The sequence below is a fragment of the Phalacrocorax carbo genome, chromosome 14 (assembly GCF_963921805.1).
Source record: "Phalacrocorax carbo chromosome 14, bPhaCar2.1, whole genome shotgun sequence".
Classification (NCBI taxonomy): Eukaryota; Metazoa; Chordata; class Aves; order Suliformes; family Phalacrocoracidae; genus Phalacrocorax; species Phalacrocorax carbo.
In genome coordinates, this window is record NC_087526.1 from 15,790,976 (window position 1) to 15,804,287 (window position 13,312).

The following is a 13,312-nucleotide window of genomic DNA, read 5'->3' on the forward strand; positions in this document are numbered from 1 at the left end:
CAGAAAGGTAGGCTGCTTTCTGCCCTGGTAGCTCCAGCCAGTAACTTCAGCAGGGTGGAACCATGCGATCCCGTGGAAGTGCTGCAAGCCACAAGTGCCAGGCGAATGTCCGGCATGGCAGGAGCTCGTGGGGGGTCACTGCCTGCACATTGGGGCAGCACAGCTTAAGGCAGTGCCCAGCGTAGGGGCAAAGTACAACCTGCTCAGTTGATAGCGCAAGGCCACCTGTCCCCAGTGCCAGCAGGTGGTCTGTCACGCAGCAGGTCAGCATCCCCAGCCAAACGCAGCGCCGCTCCGGCAGGGCAAGCACTTCCTGCAATTGCTCAGTGGTAGCAAGCCCTGCATGGCACAGTTCAAGTGAAACTGCCTTTCCTGCCTCGGCTGTTCAGACGGGAAAGAGAATTTGCACCAACATTTAAGAAGTGCTATGGGAAAGCATCATAATTTTGCATGTGCCATGCCTGACTCGTCTGAGTGGGCCTGTAGTCTAAGGATCTCGTATCTTCCCCAGCATCCACCAGGGCTCTTGCAACTCCTTCTAACAGATTATAGAAAAGGTGGTCCTTGCAGAAACCCTTAAGTCAATGACTCCAGCTGTCAGTGGTACTTGTCCCCCCAGGAGCACAGCTGGCTGCGCTGCCGTGGGACAGTAACACGCACCAATGGTGGCAGGAGGGTTCAGCCCTCCATCTGCTCCCAGGTGCCAATGATGATTTGCAGGCAACATTTTCCAGGACATACTAGAATGAATGAGCAAAGCAGCAGCATCTTTCTAGCTCGCATCTCCCAGCTAAGGTCAGCTTTCAAGCATTTCTTCCATTTTTTTCATTTTTCTTCTTCTTCCTTTGTCACCAGATATGCAAATAATCAAGCTTACATTTTAAATGATCAGCAAGATACTGGGTGCATCACAAAACAGGTGTTTGAAACCACATCTGTAGCCCATCATGTGCTGGGACATGGACTGCTCTGCCAGGCAGGTCCTGGCAACCTCTGTGCTTTCTCTGGAATCTCCCAGGCACCCCAGTCGTTGCCGAAGGAGTTACCATTCCAGTGAGGAAAGCTCTGCACTGGAAGCTGGATCCACACCATAGCCTGATTCTACCGTGTTGGCTAGACAAAGCACGACGTCCCCATTTAGTGTGGCAGAGGTGTCTGGATATGAGCAGGAGGGGTAGATGCTGCCATGGGATGGGCAGATGGATTCAGCGATGCAGAGGAGGGAGGCAGAATGGGAACAAGATGCAAAATCTGTCCAGGCTGATGTGCGTCCTGAGCTCTTGTCTCTCCTTGTTCACTAAAAAGGGAATCCTGAGAGATCTGACTGCTCATCACCACTACAGGTTGAAGTATAAATTTCCTGGTCTGTGTGCATGCTCTGATAAAGGCTCCACAGTGCTATTTCTAGCAGTGCATACCAGCAAATTGAGCTAATTGTTGTCATTATCCACCATTGGGTTTTCATTGCATCTCCCTTGAAGGGTGTTAATCAGCACGGTGCTGTCATTAGCTCTTAATTTTTCAAGAAAAGTGACTGGCAGCTGGCACCCTGACAGCAAAGAGGGTTCACAACGAGGGAACTGGAGCTGAGCAGGGGTGTGTGCTGAGATGCACCAAGGAAGCATTTATCCCCCTCTTCCTTTACAGCAGACAGCATTGCCAGAAGCGTTGCATTGCTCAACAGACTGAGAAAGGCGACCGCATGCATAATGTTCACAGTGGCAGCAGTTTTCCACCGACCTGTCCTATGGCCACGCACATCCTTGCTAGTCGTCAGGCTCAACGCTGTTCTGCATTTCCCTTAGCAGTTGGAGGTTGGAGGGTGAAAGGCAGCAAAGAAAACACACGCTGATCTGAATGTGCCTCCAGAGGAACATTCAATGTAGTGGCTAAGCAACACCCTAATACCACGCTTGTTGTGCAAGCTTATAAATAGGCTAAGCTTCAGCTTCAGTAGGAATCATGTTTCTTGCTATACCCTAAAAGGCAGTCCAAGGAATTGCACAGCAAGTCATTTGGGCAGTGGGAGCACGTCCGTGCTGCTCCAGAGCCGTGTCCCACACGTGCAGCCTGTCCTCTTCCCACTCAGGTTGTTTCAGGAGTGCTGCAGCTTCCCTGTGCTCCAGAAGATTATTTTCTTGGTTAATAATGAAGTCAACACCCTGTTCACTTTGGCTCACTTTGCAAGCTCTTTATTTTGATGATGAGTGGACCAGCCTGTGCACAATTCTCCCTAAAGTGCCGTCATGCAACATGGAAAAAGCAACAATTAGTAAGCTTAAACATGCTGAGTTTCAGGGCATATCCTGCAACTCCTGAAGAGACGAGAACTTCAAATACCCCAGCTGGCAGTCACAGATGCACAAATCCTGCACCCCAGATGGTGACCTTCAAATCCACCGGCACCTCAGAGGCTGTGACTCGTGCCACCAGCCTAGCAGCAAGGCCAGCGCTGTGGGGCAGCCCCTCTCCAGCCCAGTGCAAACGGTGCTTTTGGTCTATGTAAGGAAATCCTGCCTTGCTTGGCTCAGTTCTGGCATGCCCAGAGGTCTGACACTTATTTAGACAGAAAGGACCTGAAGAACAGAAAAAGTTTAGTGTTGATTGACTGGAGAAGCCAGCAGGGAATTCGGTCACTCCTGACCAAACACCAGGAAGCAAGGCGGGGGTTAGGCCTCGTGCTCCCAACAGCTAATACCTCTGCGGTTCTGCGACCACACGAAGAGTTAGATTGCCAGGCTCTTGGCAGCCTCCGTGAAATTGGCTGTATCGCTTTATTTTCATGTCAAAAGCACGTTTGGCACCGAGTCCGAGAAGAGAAATTTCCTGGGCAGATTAGAAGAGCTCATTCTCACCTCCCCTGGTAGAAAGTGTCCCTCCAAGGTCAGCTGGGGTGGATGCAGGCGTGCGCTTGCACCCCATGCAGCTTTTAATGCAGCCCAGTCTGCAGCGATGCCTGGCTGACTCATGCTTAGCATTTATTTTTATTCTAGAAGGAGCAAGGGATAAATTGTTAGCAGTTAGCAGCATACAGCGATTTTATATATTTTCCGTGCCTTATCATTACAGCACCAAGTTCTCCTGAATTTGTGTGTGTAGGTTAGACCATGTGCAGGGCACTGACTTCAAAAATAAATGGTTAGTAGCTTGGTAAAGGAAAAGGAAGAGGCTTGCCAAGTGCAAGAATGTATTCGCCTTCTCGTGGAGGTCCAGGAGGGCCCCAGACATGCTAAAAGCAGGTGGAAACGTGGCGGGAGGTGTGGAGGAGTTCGTTTCTGCTGCTGGCAGGGCTGTGCACAGCCTCCCTTGCTCCGTGGTCGGACATGGCTCCCAGTGAACACGGGCATGCCGTGTCACATTGCGTGTCTGTTCATTGCAGATATCAACATGGCCGGGGAACCTAAACCCAACAGACCTAAAGGGCTGAAGAGGGCAGCCTCTGCGTTGTACAGGTAGGCCTCCACCGCGCCACTTCCCTCCGGGCTGGTATTTGCCTTCCAGATGGGGCTCATTTTCACACTCTCCAGGCTGCTGCCCTGAGCTCCCTGGTCCCTACCCCAGGCAGCCATGGGCTTCTGCTGTATGTTCAGATCTTCTCCTCTCATGGGCTTCTTGGCCTTCTTGCCCCTCAGTGGCAGGCTGCAGGGAGGAGAGCCAGCAAGAGGTGTCACGGGCAGACCCAGGGTTGGCCAATGCCCATGGCGCTGTGGGACTCTGCCGGGGCATGGTCCAACCTGTGAATGGTGTTGGACCTGGAGACCATTGGAGAAAAATGGGCAGTACCTGCTTTAACCACATCGGGGGTCTTGAAAAAGGCGTAACAAGAGGAGCGCTCCCCTCCAGCCCCGGCTCCTCCGGCTGGGGGATAGGAGTGGGACACAGTGGCATGTGTTGGGTGTTAGGGGAGAACAGAGAACAGGGATAGTTTAGGGAAAAGTAATGGAGAAAAGGGCAAGAGAAGAATGACAGGAAGAGAAGAAGGGAAGAAAGTGGGAAGTCCTTGGGGCAACAGATGGAGATGGACCAAGGAGGTGGCTGAGGGGAGTCCCCAAGGAGCCTGTGCTGCAGAGCAGTGATCGAGGGGACAGGAAGGACAAGTGGGTCTGTTGGAGATACAGGGTGTTACAGATGTCAGAGTGTCAGTCAGAACTGGCCACTGTGGCCAATTCTAGAGACCTTATCAAGATTTTCACAAGAATTGAAGTTTCTCATTTAAGCCCCAGTCTGGCATCATGGGAATATGGGAGAAACTCATTAAATTCTTGCTCCTGAAGTTGCAGAAGGGAAAACCTGAAAAGGTATTTGGAGCGTACACTGCAGGTTTCAAGAACCCAAAACCAAATAACAAGATCCCAAAATGTGTTGTATTTATAAAGTCTCGTTTTTATGCCAGTCTCATGGTATGGAGACTGGGGCACTGAGTCAAGATTTAGAGGGTGTGATGTTAGGAAGAAAAGACTTAAATCAGTATCAGGGTTATAGGTGGGTGTAATACAAAAGGAGATCATGGGAGAACTGTTGATTTTTCTACAAAAAGAAAAAAAAAGTGAGAGTGATGAAGAGAAATGAAAAACCCTGTGATCCAGACTCAGCCACGCAGTCCAACACCAGTGTGCTACAAAATGGCAAACCTCAGTGGTGGCAATGCTGTTCTGGCATAGGCAAACCCACCAGAGCTCCAGCAACCCTCCCACCACCGCCCCCGAGGCGTCTGTTGAGACCTTCCCCAAGTCCTTCGGCTGAACTCTTCCTTTGCAGCTTTCACCAGGCAAATGTTTCCTCCCACCTTGAGCCAGCTTCGCCCTTCGCCAGAACTTGCGCCTCTGGATTCACAGGGGACGCCAGGCGAGGGGAGGTGGACTCTGTTCGTTGCCCACGCTGATGATTGGAAATAGAGATGACACCAAGCTGTCTGTTTAGCTGCATGTATACTACTTACGTGGTGCTGGTAGCCATAATGCAAACCAATTCATTCCGTACATCTTGCAATTTCATTTACTCTTCATCCGTGCCTTGACCGCTAATCCATTTCTGTTGAAACGACCAATATTTCAGACTTCCAGGCTGCCACGTAGATGAAGAGAGAGCGAACAAGAGATGTTTGCTTCCTCACACAAATACAGATATGCTAAAATATGGGCCAGAGAACTACGCTGCTCTGAGCTACAGCAATATTTCATCCCAGATTGGTGACAGATTTAAACTTTGCCATCTGGACTAGCAGAACTTACGATACCTCACGGAAGGCAGGGAATCCAGGTTTGCAGTGAGCCATGGTTATAGCTTCTCTCACCATCATAAATTTTTCTAAATGTTAGACTTCAAAAATCACAGCACTATAATTATATAGAAATGCTGTGTTAAACACATAAGACTATTTTTTCAAAGGTTGGGTTTTACTTTGCCTCACTCCAAGTCTGTGTGAGAGGGTCAAGGGGAAGGGAAGGGAAGGGGAAGGGAAAGGGGAAGGGGAAGGGAGGGGATGGGAGGGGAGGGGAGGGGAGGGAAGGGAAGGGAAGGGAACGGAACGGAACGGAAGGGAAGGGAAGGGAAGGGAAGGGGAAGGGGAAGGGAAATCTCATCTTGGACATAGAGGAAGCAACAATCTTGACAGTCTTACTTGATCTACCAGCCCAAGGGGGGCATCTGGGTGTTCGATAGAAACCCTTTGGGATGTGGCCTCCCATCTACCTCCAATAGGTAAAACATAAGGCCAGATTCATGCCCTCACAGATTTTCTCAGGTGTCTCCACAAGAGACCTTCAGTTAACATAGAACCTTGCTGTCACTTTGCTCTCTCCTGATTTCTCTGGATCTTTAGGGCCTCCCTCCCTCTGCCTCTGGTATTTGCCAGAGCATCCCTTTGTGCATGGCAAGTCCCCTGGGTGCGGCTGCCTGGCACTCCAGCCACCGCTGCTGAACGCAGATGTGCCAGAGATACTGCAGATGAGTTAGTGAGGATGGCCGGAAAATGAACTTGCATTTTGACCAAGTCCCCCAAGTATTCACATACTGTGTCTCAAAACCTTTTGCCTTCCGGCAATACTTCTTTTGCCTGCATAGCAAACGTCTGGACAGGATTTCCTAGGGCAGTTTGGGCCACGTTTGGGTCAGTGCCAGTGATCCTGCTGTGCTGTGAGTTGGCTGCTTGTCGCCATGGGCTGGGAAGGGAAGGTGGCTCTGCCCCAGGGCAGTGGGGTTTTTCGGTGCTGCACTTGAGCTTTGGAGGCACAACCTCCGCCCTTCCTTGTAATGCTGGTGCTAATGTTGCTCTGTAGCCAAAAGGACGGTGAGGACAACGTAAGGAAGAACTGCAAGAGCAACCAAGTGTCTGGCAGCTCAGGAACTATCTCCGAAATGGTGACAGATGCAACCCACCACCAATTTATTTTCACAGTCTACAGATGCAAGTGGATGAAATCCTTCCAGCTCAGCTAGTGTTCACACCCTTTGTTATACCCATTACAAACCCTGCAGTAAGCTGGTGTCAGCCCATCTTCAAACTCCTCCCACGTGTCAGCAGCGGTGCTGGGAGCAGTGACACCCCCAGCAAGCCCCAGTGCCAAATCCACACGGACAGGGCTGAGAAACAACCACAGGGCAGAGAAGGAGGTGAGCAATGGTACCCGAACCCAGCAGGCCCAACACTGGCAGTACGGATGTGCACGCTGACCCAGCCCCCAGCAGCCCCGGCATCTTAGACATGCCAGCCTGCCTTCCCACGTTTCTCTCCTCGCTTCCCGCTGCCCTGGTTATTAGCAGGAGGAAGGAATCTCACACCAGAAACACAAGATCTTAAAAGCTCACTATTTGATTTTCCAGTAGTTTTCCTGCAGGTGTTATTTCTACTGCTGCAATAATTAAGGTTTTGCAACCATTAGTAGAAGGATGCGAGCGGAGCACAACGTGTCACTGTGATTATCAGTGCGAGGCTGTCAGCCAGTCATTAAAAGCGCAGCCGCTCAAAAGTACATTTGCTATTGATGTTCATGCTCAGAAATGGCACCACAAATGTAATGTAAAGGCAGCATATACAAACAACTGCCCTTCAATTATGAATATTTGGATTTTGAACCTTTGTGAGTCATTTATGGATGTTATTTAATTCCTAAAGAAAACCAAAGCAGAAGCAATGCATCGGGAGGTGGAAGCATCGTGCTACTCGACACAGCCTTACAGCCTTCTGCTGCTTCTCACTCTGATTGTCCCTGCCTTATTTTTAAAGGGCGCAATGTCACCATATGCTTGAAAAACGGTAAAAATGTATTCCTGTACACAAAGGAAGGCCTGCCAGGTCACTGAAAAATGATCCATCAGTCTCAGGAAGGTTTTTCCTATGTGCAGTGGAATTTTCAGGCACACAAAGTCCAGATAAATCACCCACACTAAGGCACTTTATACTAGCTTTCCTTCTGCATTCATGTTGAAAGACCTGCCTTTTGCTCAACACATGACTTCAAAGGATGCTGATAAAAGCATCCAGCCGCTGCCTTCCTGGCATCATCTGTAAAGTCATGACCTGTCTGGCATGTTATAGCAGGGTCATACAGTCACAGACTTCTGAAAAGCCCTTATATCAGCCTGCTGCCTTCCTTGAGGGCTGTCTCATGGTTAGTGGGTACTGAAAGCGGTACCGCCACAGGCTGGGATCAGAGTATTTGCTGTCCCGCACCGCACTGAGTCTAAGCATGGTCTCACCTCCTGTGCGTTCAGCTCTCTGTGCTGTCAAGGCTTTTACGTGGCCCGCTTGTCTGGACTGCCTTTATGCTTGCTGGATAAAAAAAACAGTTCTTCACCTGACAGTATTTTAGATGTCTGCCTTTGGATGTGATGTGCCATGACCTGCAACTGCCTCTTTCCCCCCTGGCTTGGATTTACCTCTTTACATTCCCAGTGTCTGAAGCCGAGTGAGATGAATCACACTGGTTTTGGGAAGTCAGGACCAGCTCCCCAGGATGATTATGCCCCTAATTCCTTTTGAAATGGGTGGAAGTGTCTCCAGTCCCGTGAGGATTTGGGCCCAGGGCAGGAGCACCCCCTGACACTGCTTTGCTGTTCACCCACAAATATTAGCAGATGCTCTTGGACACACTGCCCTGAGATCAGGCATGTTGTAAGCCAACTCCACTGCCTCTGTAAACAAGCTGTGAAACTGGGCCAGTAGTGATTTTCACCAGCAAAACTGAAGGCCACCCATCTTTGCTCACACATTCCCTACTGCAGATCGTGTAATAACATTTACAGCGTTTATTAGCCGCTTCATATACCAAACTGCATTTTGACTAGTCTTGAAAAAGGCTTAGGACTTTACCTGAGGTTTTACACTTCTCCATCCTTCTCCAGTCCAAGCCAGGTTGGATCTACAGGTACTTGAAGCCGAGCTTCATCCTGTTGGCGCTGTAGCAGAGCCTGGGTGTGAGGCGGAGGCGGCCCGAAGGCCACAGGGCAGGGTCAGTGATGGAGGTGGAGGGTGCCCACCCTGTTGAGGACTTCACTCCTTGTTCCTAGGTGCACGGCTTTGCCTGGACAGCACTGGCAGCAGGAGGGCAATGGCCATGCGCTGGGGTTGGAGCGGCAGCTCCCCTCGATCGCCATCTCCCCAGGGAGCTGGCCATGCGCCGAGCCTGGTGTCCACAGCTCTACCAGTGGGGCTCCCGCCGGGGAGCAAAGGCTTGGAAGAAAAGCAAGGCTTTTCTTCCAGGAACATGAATAGGGCAAGAATAAAGAGTGTGGGCGTTTCAAAATTTTGCCAAATGCCCCCAAGCTTTGTGTTGTTTATGCGCAAACGGGCTAAAGCTCCCTCGTGGCCTCCAAGCCACAGCAAGCGTCCCAGCAAGAGCAACAGCCCATGGAGGGAGTTTTTGCTCCCTTGCTTTTTGAATAAAGCCACTGCTTCACCCCATTTAGAGTCCTTGAGCTGCAGGGAGAGGCCACTGTCTTCTCTTGCCTGTGGCTACAGAGGACAGAAAACATTGGCCATTGCTGGATCTAACCAGAAGCAGTTCACCAGAGCCTGTCAGGATTGACAAAGATTACAAAATTGCAGCAATTTCTTTCAAGTTACATCTAAGAAAAAAAAAAACCACCAAAAAAATTAAGAGTCTGACAGTGTAGAAGCATACTAGTTCCATTTTCCTTTCAAATTACTTCCTATTTTGATCGTATTCTATGTTTACTGACTTCAAACAGAACTGGAGTCAAACATCCCTGGTGATCAAAATAGATTGGTGGGATGAGGGGAGCTATTTTCTTGGAGATTTTCTATATTTCCAGGTTTCATCCCAGGTTAGAATGAAAATCAATTTACCAGTCACGAAAATCTCCATGAAAATACATTTCCTTGTTCCATACTGCCCATCCCCTCAGCCGTACGAACAGGCTGGTTATACTCCAGCAAGAGCTGACGTGGTAGGAATTACCTTTCCCTTTCAGGTCAGAAAACACACAAGGGACCAAACACAGACCATGCGGTAGCTGGGGCAGAAGGCTGCCACGGTATTCAGTTCTCCTCTGTGAGCCCAGCAGAGATGGTGTTTACACGTCAGGTCAGAAGGGGAGAACACCAAGGCTGAAAAGATGTTGAAATTCTATGCTGAGACTATCAGCAAAATGGCTATTTTTCATCATGCCACTGAATTTTCATCAGTTGAATTCGGAAGGCTTATGGCAATAACACTTCCATAGTCCCATCACGCCCCCCCCATTGCTGCTTGCTCGGCAGTGAGACCTTGCATCCAGCATCCTGGCCAGCTGTGGATGCCGTGGTCAGCAGCGGCTCAGAGATAAGGTCCAGCTTTATAAAATACCTCCCCACTTGAAGTCACCGTGGCAGTGCATGATGGTGGCAGCAAAGCCCAAAAGAGGCAGTGAGTACAAATGCTGTCTGGTTGTCCTTGACCCCTTGCACCGTCTTTGGCCCCAGAGGAGCCCTGGTGTCTCCAACCACCCGGAGGGTGCTTCAGGTCCCCCCAAGGCATAGGCTGAGTCTCCGCGTGCCCAAGGAGCATGGAAAAACCCGTTTAAGAAACCAGCCAGTTACTGGAACTAAAACATTGGGTGGGAAGCCAGCATAGGCAGGACAGGCATCCTGGGTCAAGCCTGGAATTTCTGGTCCAAACCATGCAAACTTCTCGCTTAAGATGCAGGACACCAAACTTATTCTCAGCTACATACTTGAACACTTCCCGCTCCCCATGCCGCAGTTTCTCCTGGCTCACCATCCTTCCTTCTCCCCATCACTCTCTTCATATTATTTTTTTTTTTTTTTATAAGCCACTTCAAATGGTTTCACAACGCAGGGCAGGCTCTTTGCTTTCAAAGGCTGCAATAACCATCCTCTTCGTACAGGGCAGAGAGGAGGGAATGTCAGCCAAGCTTCTTATTTAACCAGCGTTAATTCGGCCGGCAGCACCCAAGTGAACCAGACGCTGCGCGTAGCTGGTACATTCAGCAGCGGTGCGCCGGCGCTGCTGGGGCGTGCCGGGGCGTCAGGCAGCGCCAGCGCGGGTCTTGTCTCAGAAGAGCTGTGACTGCCTGCTGTAACCACCTGGTTTGTGTTGCCCTGTGAACAAAGAGCGGCAGCAAGAGAGAAAGCGTGTTACTGGGCCGTCTCCAGGGAGTGAGAAATGGATTGCTCCAACTTGGGTTAAAATGCAGTTTAAGGTTAAGAAAACAGGGCACGGGCAATGTCTCACTGGGAGGAGAGAGGTTTAAGCATCTCTTATAGCAAAAACGTTAAATAAATGTCCCCTTTTTCCTGCCTTCTCCCCCAATAATTATATGCGGTATGAAAAAAAATCCTACAAGGGTGGCAGCAGGGCACTGCCCTCCTGACATGGGCACGGTCCCGCTGGACCGAAGGCAGGATGGAGGGGTGTCAGCAATGCCATGAGGACACTTCAACCACCGCTTTACAGACACAGCGCATCAGCCAGACATCCAACGTCTCTGCGTGGCTGGCCAGGGATGGAGCGCTGGTCCCACCCCCACCGGCTCAGCTGTCGCTTCAAATGCAGGCATACCCACAGCGGGCATTTCTCCCCACCCGTTTGTACGTTTTAATCCACCTGCACGTCTTGCTCCACCTTGAGGTAACCAGGTTAACACTCTGCTGCCGACATCACCCTGTCCGGTGTGTTCAGCCCCCCCAAATCTCTCTCCCGGGCTCAGCCCAGCTCTCTGCAGGCCCTCGCAGCTGGGGGGACAAGTGTGCACGTCCTGCGGGGTGGAAGGACAGGGGCTCCCCTATGGAGGGGAAATAAATAAACGACCTGAGAGGCTCAGCAGGTGATGAGGGAATAATAATAATAATAATAATAATAAATTGCCTGCACTAATTAAACCTTGCCATCCTGACTCTGTCTCTGCAGTGGCTACGACTTCGACTATGACTATTACAGAGATGACTTCTACGACAGGTGAGCTGGGGAGGCATCAGCCAAAGGGGCTTTCTATGGGGCAAGACCTTCAGGGGGGAGCAAGGTGGGGTGCAGGGTGGTCCAGCCAGCCCAGGGCGGTGGGGTCCGATGGCCAGGCTGTGGCCCAGCTCACCACCAGCACTGCTTGGGTTCTGGTTCTGGCACCCGACTGCTGGCACGGCAGGGCTGGGGGTGCTGCAGGGCTGTTTCAGGCCCCCCCCAATCCTTCCCCCCTCCTCTAGGCTCTTTGAGTACCGGGGCCGAGTCTCTCCGGTGCCCAGGGTGGTTCCTGTGAAGCGGCCACGGGTCACCATCCCCCTCGTCCGTCGTGTGAAGGCGACTCTCCCCGTCAAACTCTTTGCCAGATCGGCTGCCATCGCCAACAGCTCGGCCAAGTTGAAGCGTGAGTATGTGCTTGGGGTGCAGCAGGATGGTGTGGAGACTGGTGTACACGTGGACCTCCCATCCCCAGGCATTCACCCACAGGGCCAGGTGCTCCCAGGGAAAACCTTAAAAAAACCAAAACATCTGGAAACAGCAGCCCGAGCAAGGGCCTTTCAGAAGCCCGCAGGAGGGGAAGGTAGACCTGAGCCAGCCAAAGCCTGGTGTCAGCTTCCACAGTGTGCCTGGGCAATGGACACACAGATTTGGGTGCATACGACCACCAGCAGCCCCCCTAGCTTTCCCTGCCGGTGCAGCAACAGGCAGCAGGGCAGCGAGGGCTGCCAGCGCAGGTGGGTGTGTTGCTGCTCCACGCAAAGTCAGCATCTTCTTGCACGCCCACCAAGCTCCTGTTAGCTGTGCAGGATACCCTGCTCACCACGCACTGTGGCTCCTGCCAGCGTAGACAAGCTCCAATACACCGTGCAGCAAGGTGTGAGCATCACTGCACGTTGACCCCAAGGATGTGAGGAGTATGTTTCTAGCGTGGGGTTTCTAATTGAGTTTTTTAATCTGCTCAGAAAGGTGACTTGGGCCAGGCAGAGGGGTAGGCAGATGCCTTGGGTGCTCCGTGCGGCACAAAAACGACCTTTTTTTCCTTCCTTCCTCCCAAGTGAAGTGCAGCGAGCTGCAAACAATCAAAACTGAGCTGACACAGATCAAATCCAACATTGATGCTCTCCTGGGCCGACTGGAGCAGATTGCTGAAGAACAGAAGATGTCCGCAGGTCAGCTGGGTGCATGCGGATGCCTCGGGGCCGGTCCGAGAACAAGCAAAGAGTGCAGGGAAGTGCCCTGCAGGGCTGGCCTTGAAACCGCCACGGCTTAGAGCATCCTCTGGGCTCTGACGGTGAAATGTTGACCTCCAGATTCCAGGGTGGAATCACAGGCCAAAATTACATGCCAAAATATCCCAGATTACAGAACTGGGTTTTAAAATGCTGAGATTTTTTTTGTTTTGTCATATAGTTTGTATTTTTTTAGTTTGCTTTTTTGTTCTATTATTCTATTCCTGTTCTATTCCATCCTATCTGCCTCCCACGCTCACTCATGCCAAACAATGACCTGCTCTGCCCTCTCCAGGACTGCCTTCAGGCAGCTTCCTCAAAATCAGCAAAACTTCCCATTGCAGAAAAAAACAACAAACCCTAGATCCGTTAATTACCTACCAACAGAATTTGGGGGCCCACCAGGTTAGTGTCATCAGGCTCCAGACGCTGCCTACCCCAGCCCCTGATCCTGGTTGCGTGGCTTTTGCTCTCACAGAAGTACGGAAGAAGGGGGATGGCAGCAAAAGCGAAATCTCGCAGGAAGACACAGCATCAGAAGCAGAGGTCAACACGGAGGAGCCGCTGAACGGGGACGAGGGTGAGGAAGAGGGTCTCGCACGGGATGAGTGTGAAGATGAACTGGTAAGAGAGTTTGGGTAATACATCCTTCTAGCCAAAGGAGTT

General features: G+C 51.1%; 1 protein-coding gene across 3 annotated transcripts in view; it reads left to right on the forward strand.

Annotated features, from left to right (window-relative positions):
- The window catches only part of RALY (RALY heterogeneous nuclear ribonucleoprotein), a 141,716-nt gene that overhangs the window by 122,713 nt on the left and 5,691 nt on the right, over positions 1 to 13,312 (forward strand). For all 3 annotated transcript variants that reach the window (XM_064465012.1, XM_064465011.1, XM_064465013.1), the window contains exons 4-8: positions 3,380 to 3,452; positions 11,370 to 11,417; positions 11,660 to 11,820; positions 12,473 to 12,586; positions 13,125 to 13,270. In XM_064465012.1, coding sequence (XP_064321082.1) covers positions 3,380 to 3,452; positions 11,370 to 11,417; positions 11,660 to 11,820; positions 12,473 to 12,586; positions 13,125 to 13,270 — 542 coding nt within the window. The remainder of the gene's footprint in view (positions 1 to 3,379; positions 3,453 to 11,369; positions 11,418 to 11,659; positions 11,821 to 12,472; positions 12,587 to 13,124; positions 13,271 to 13,312) is intronic.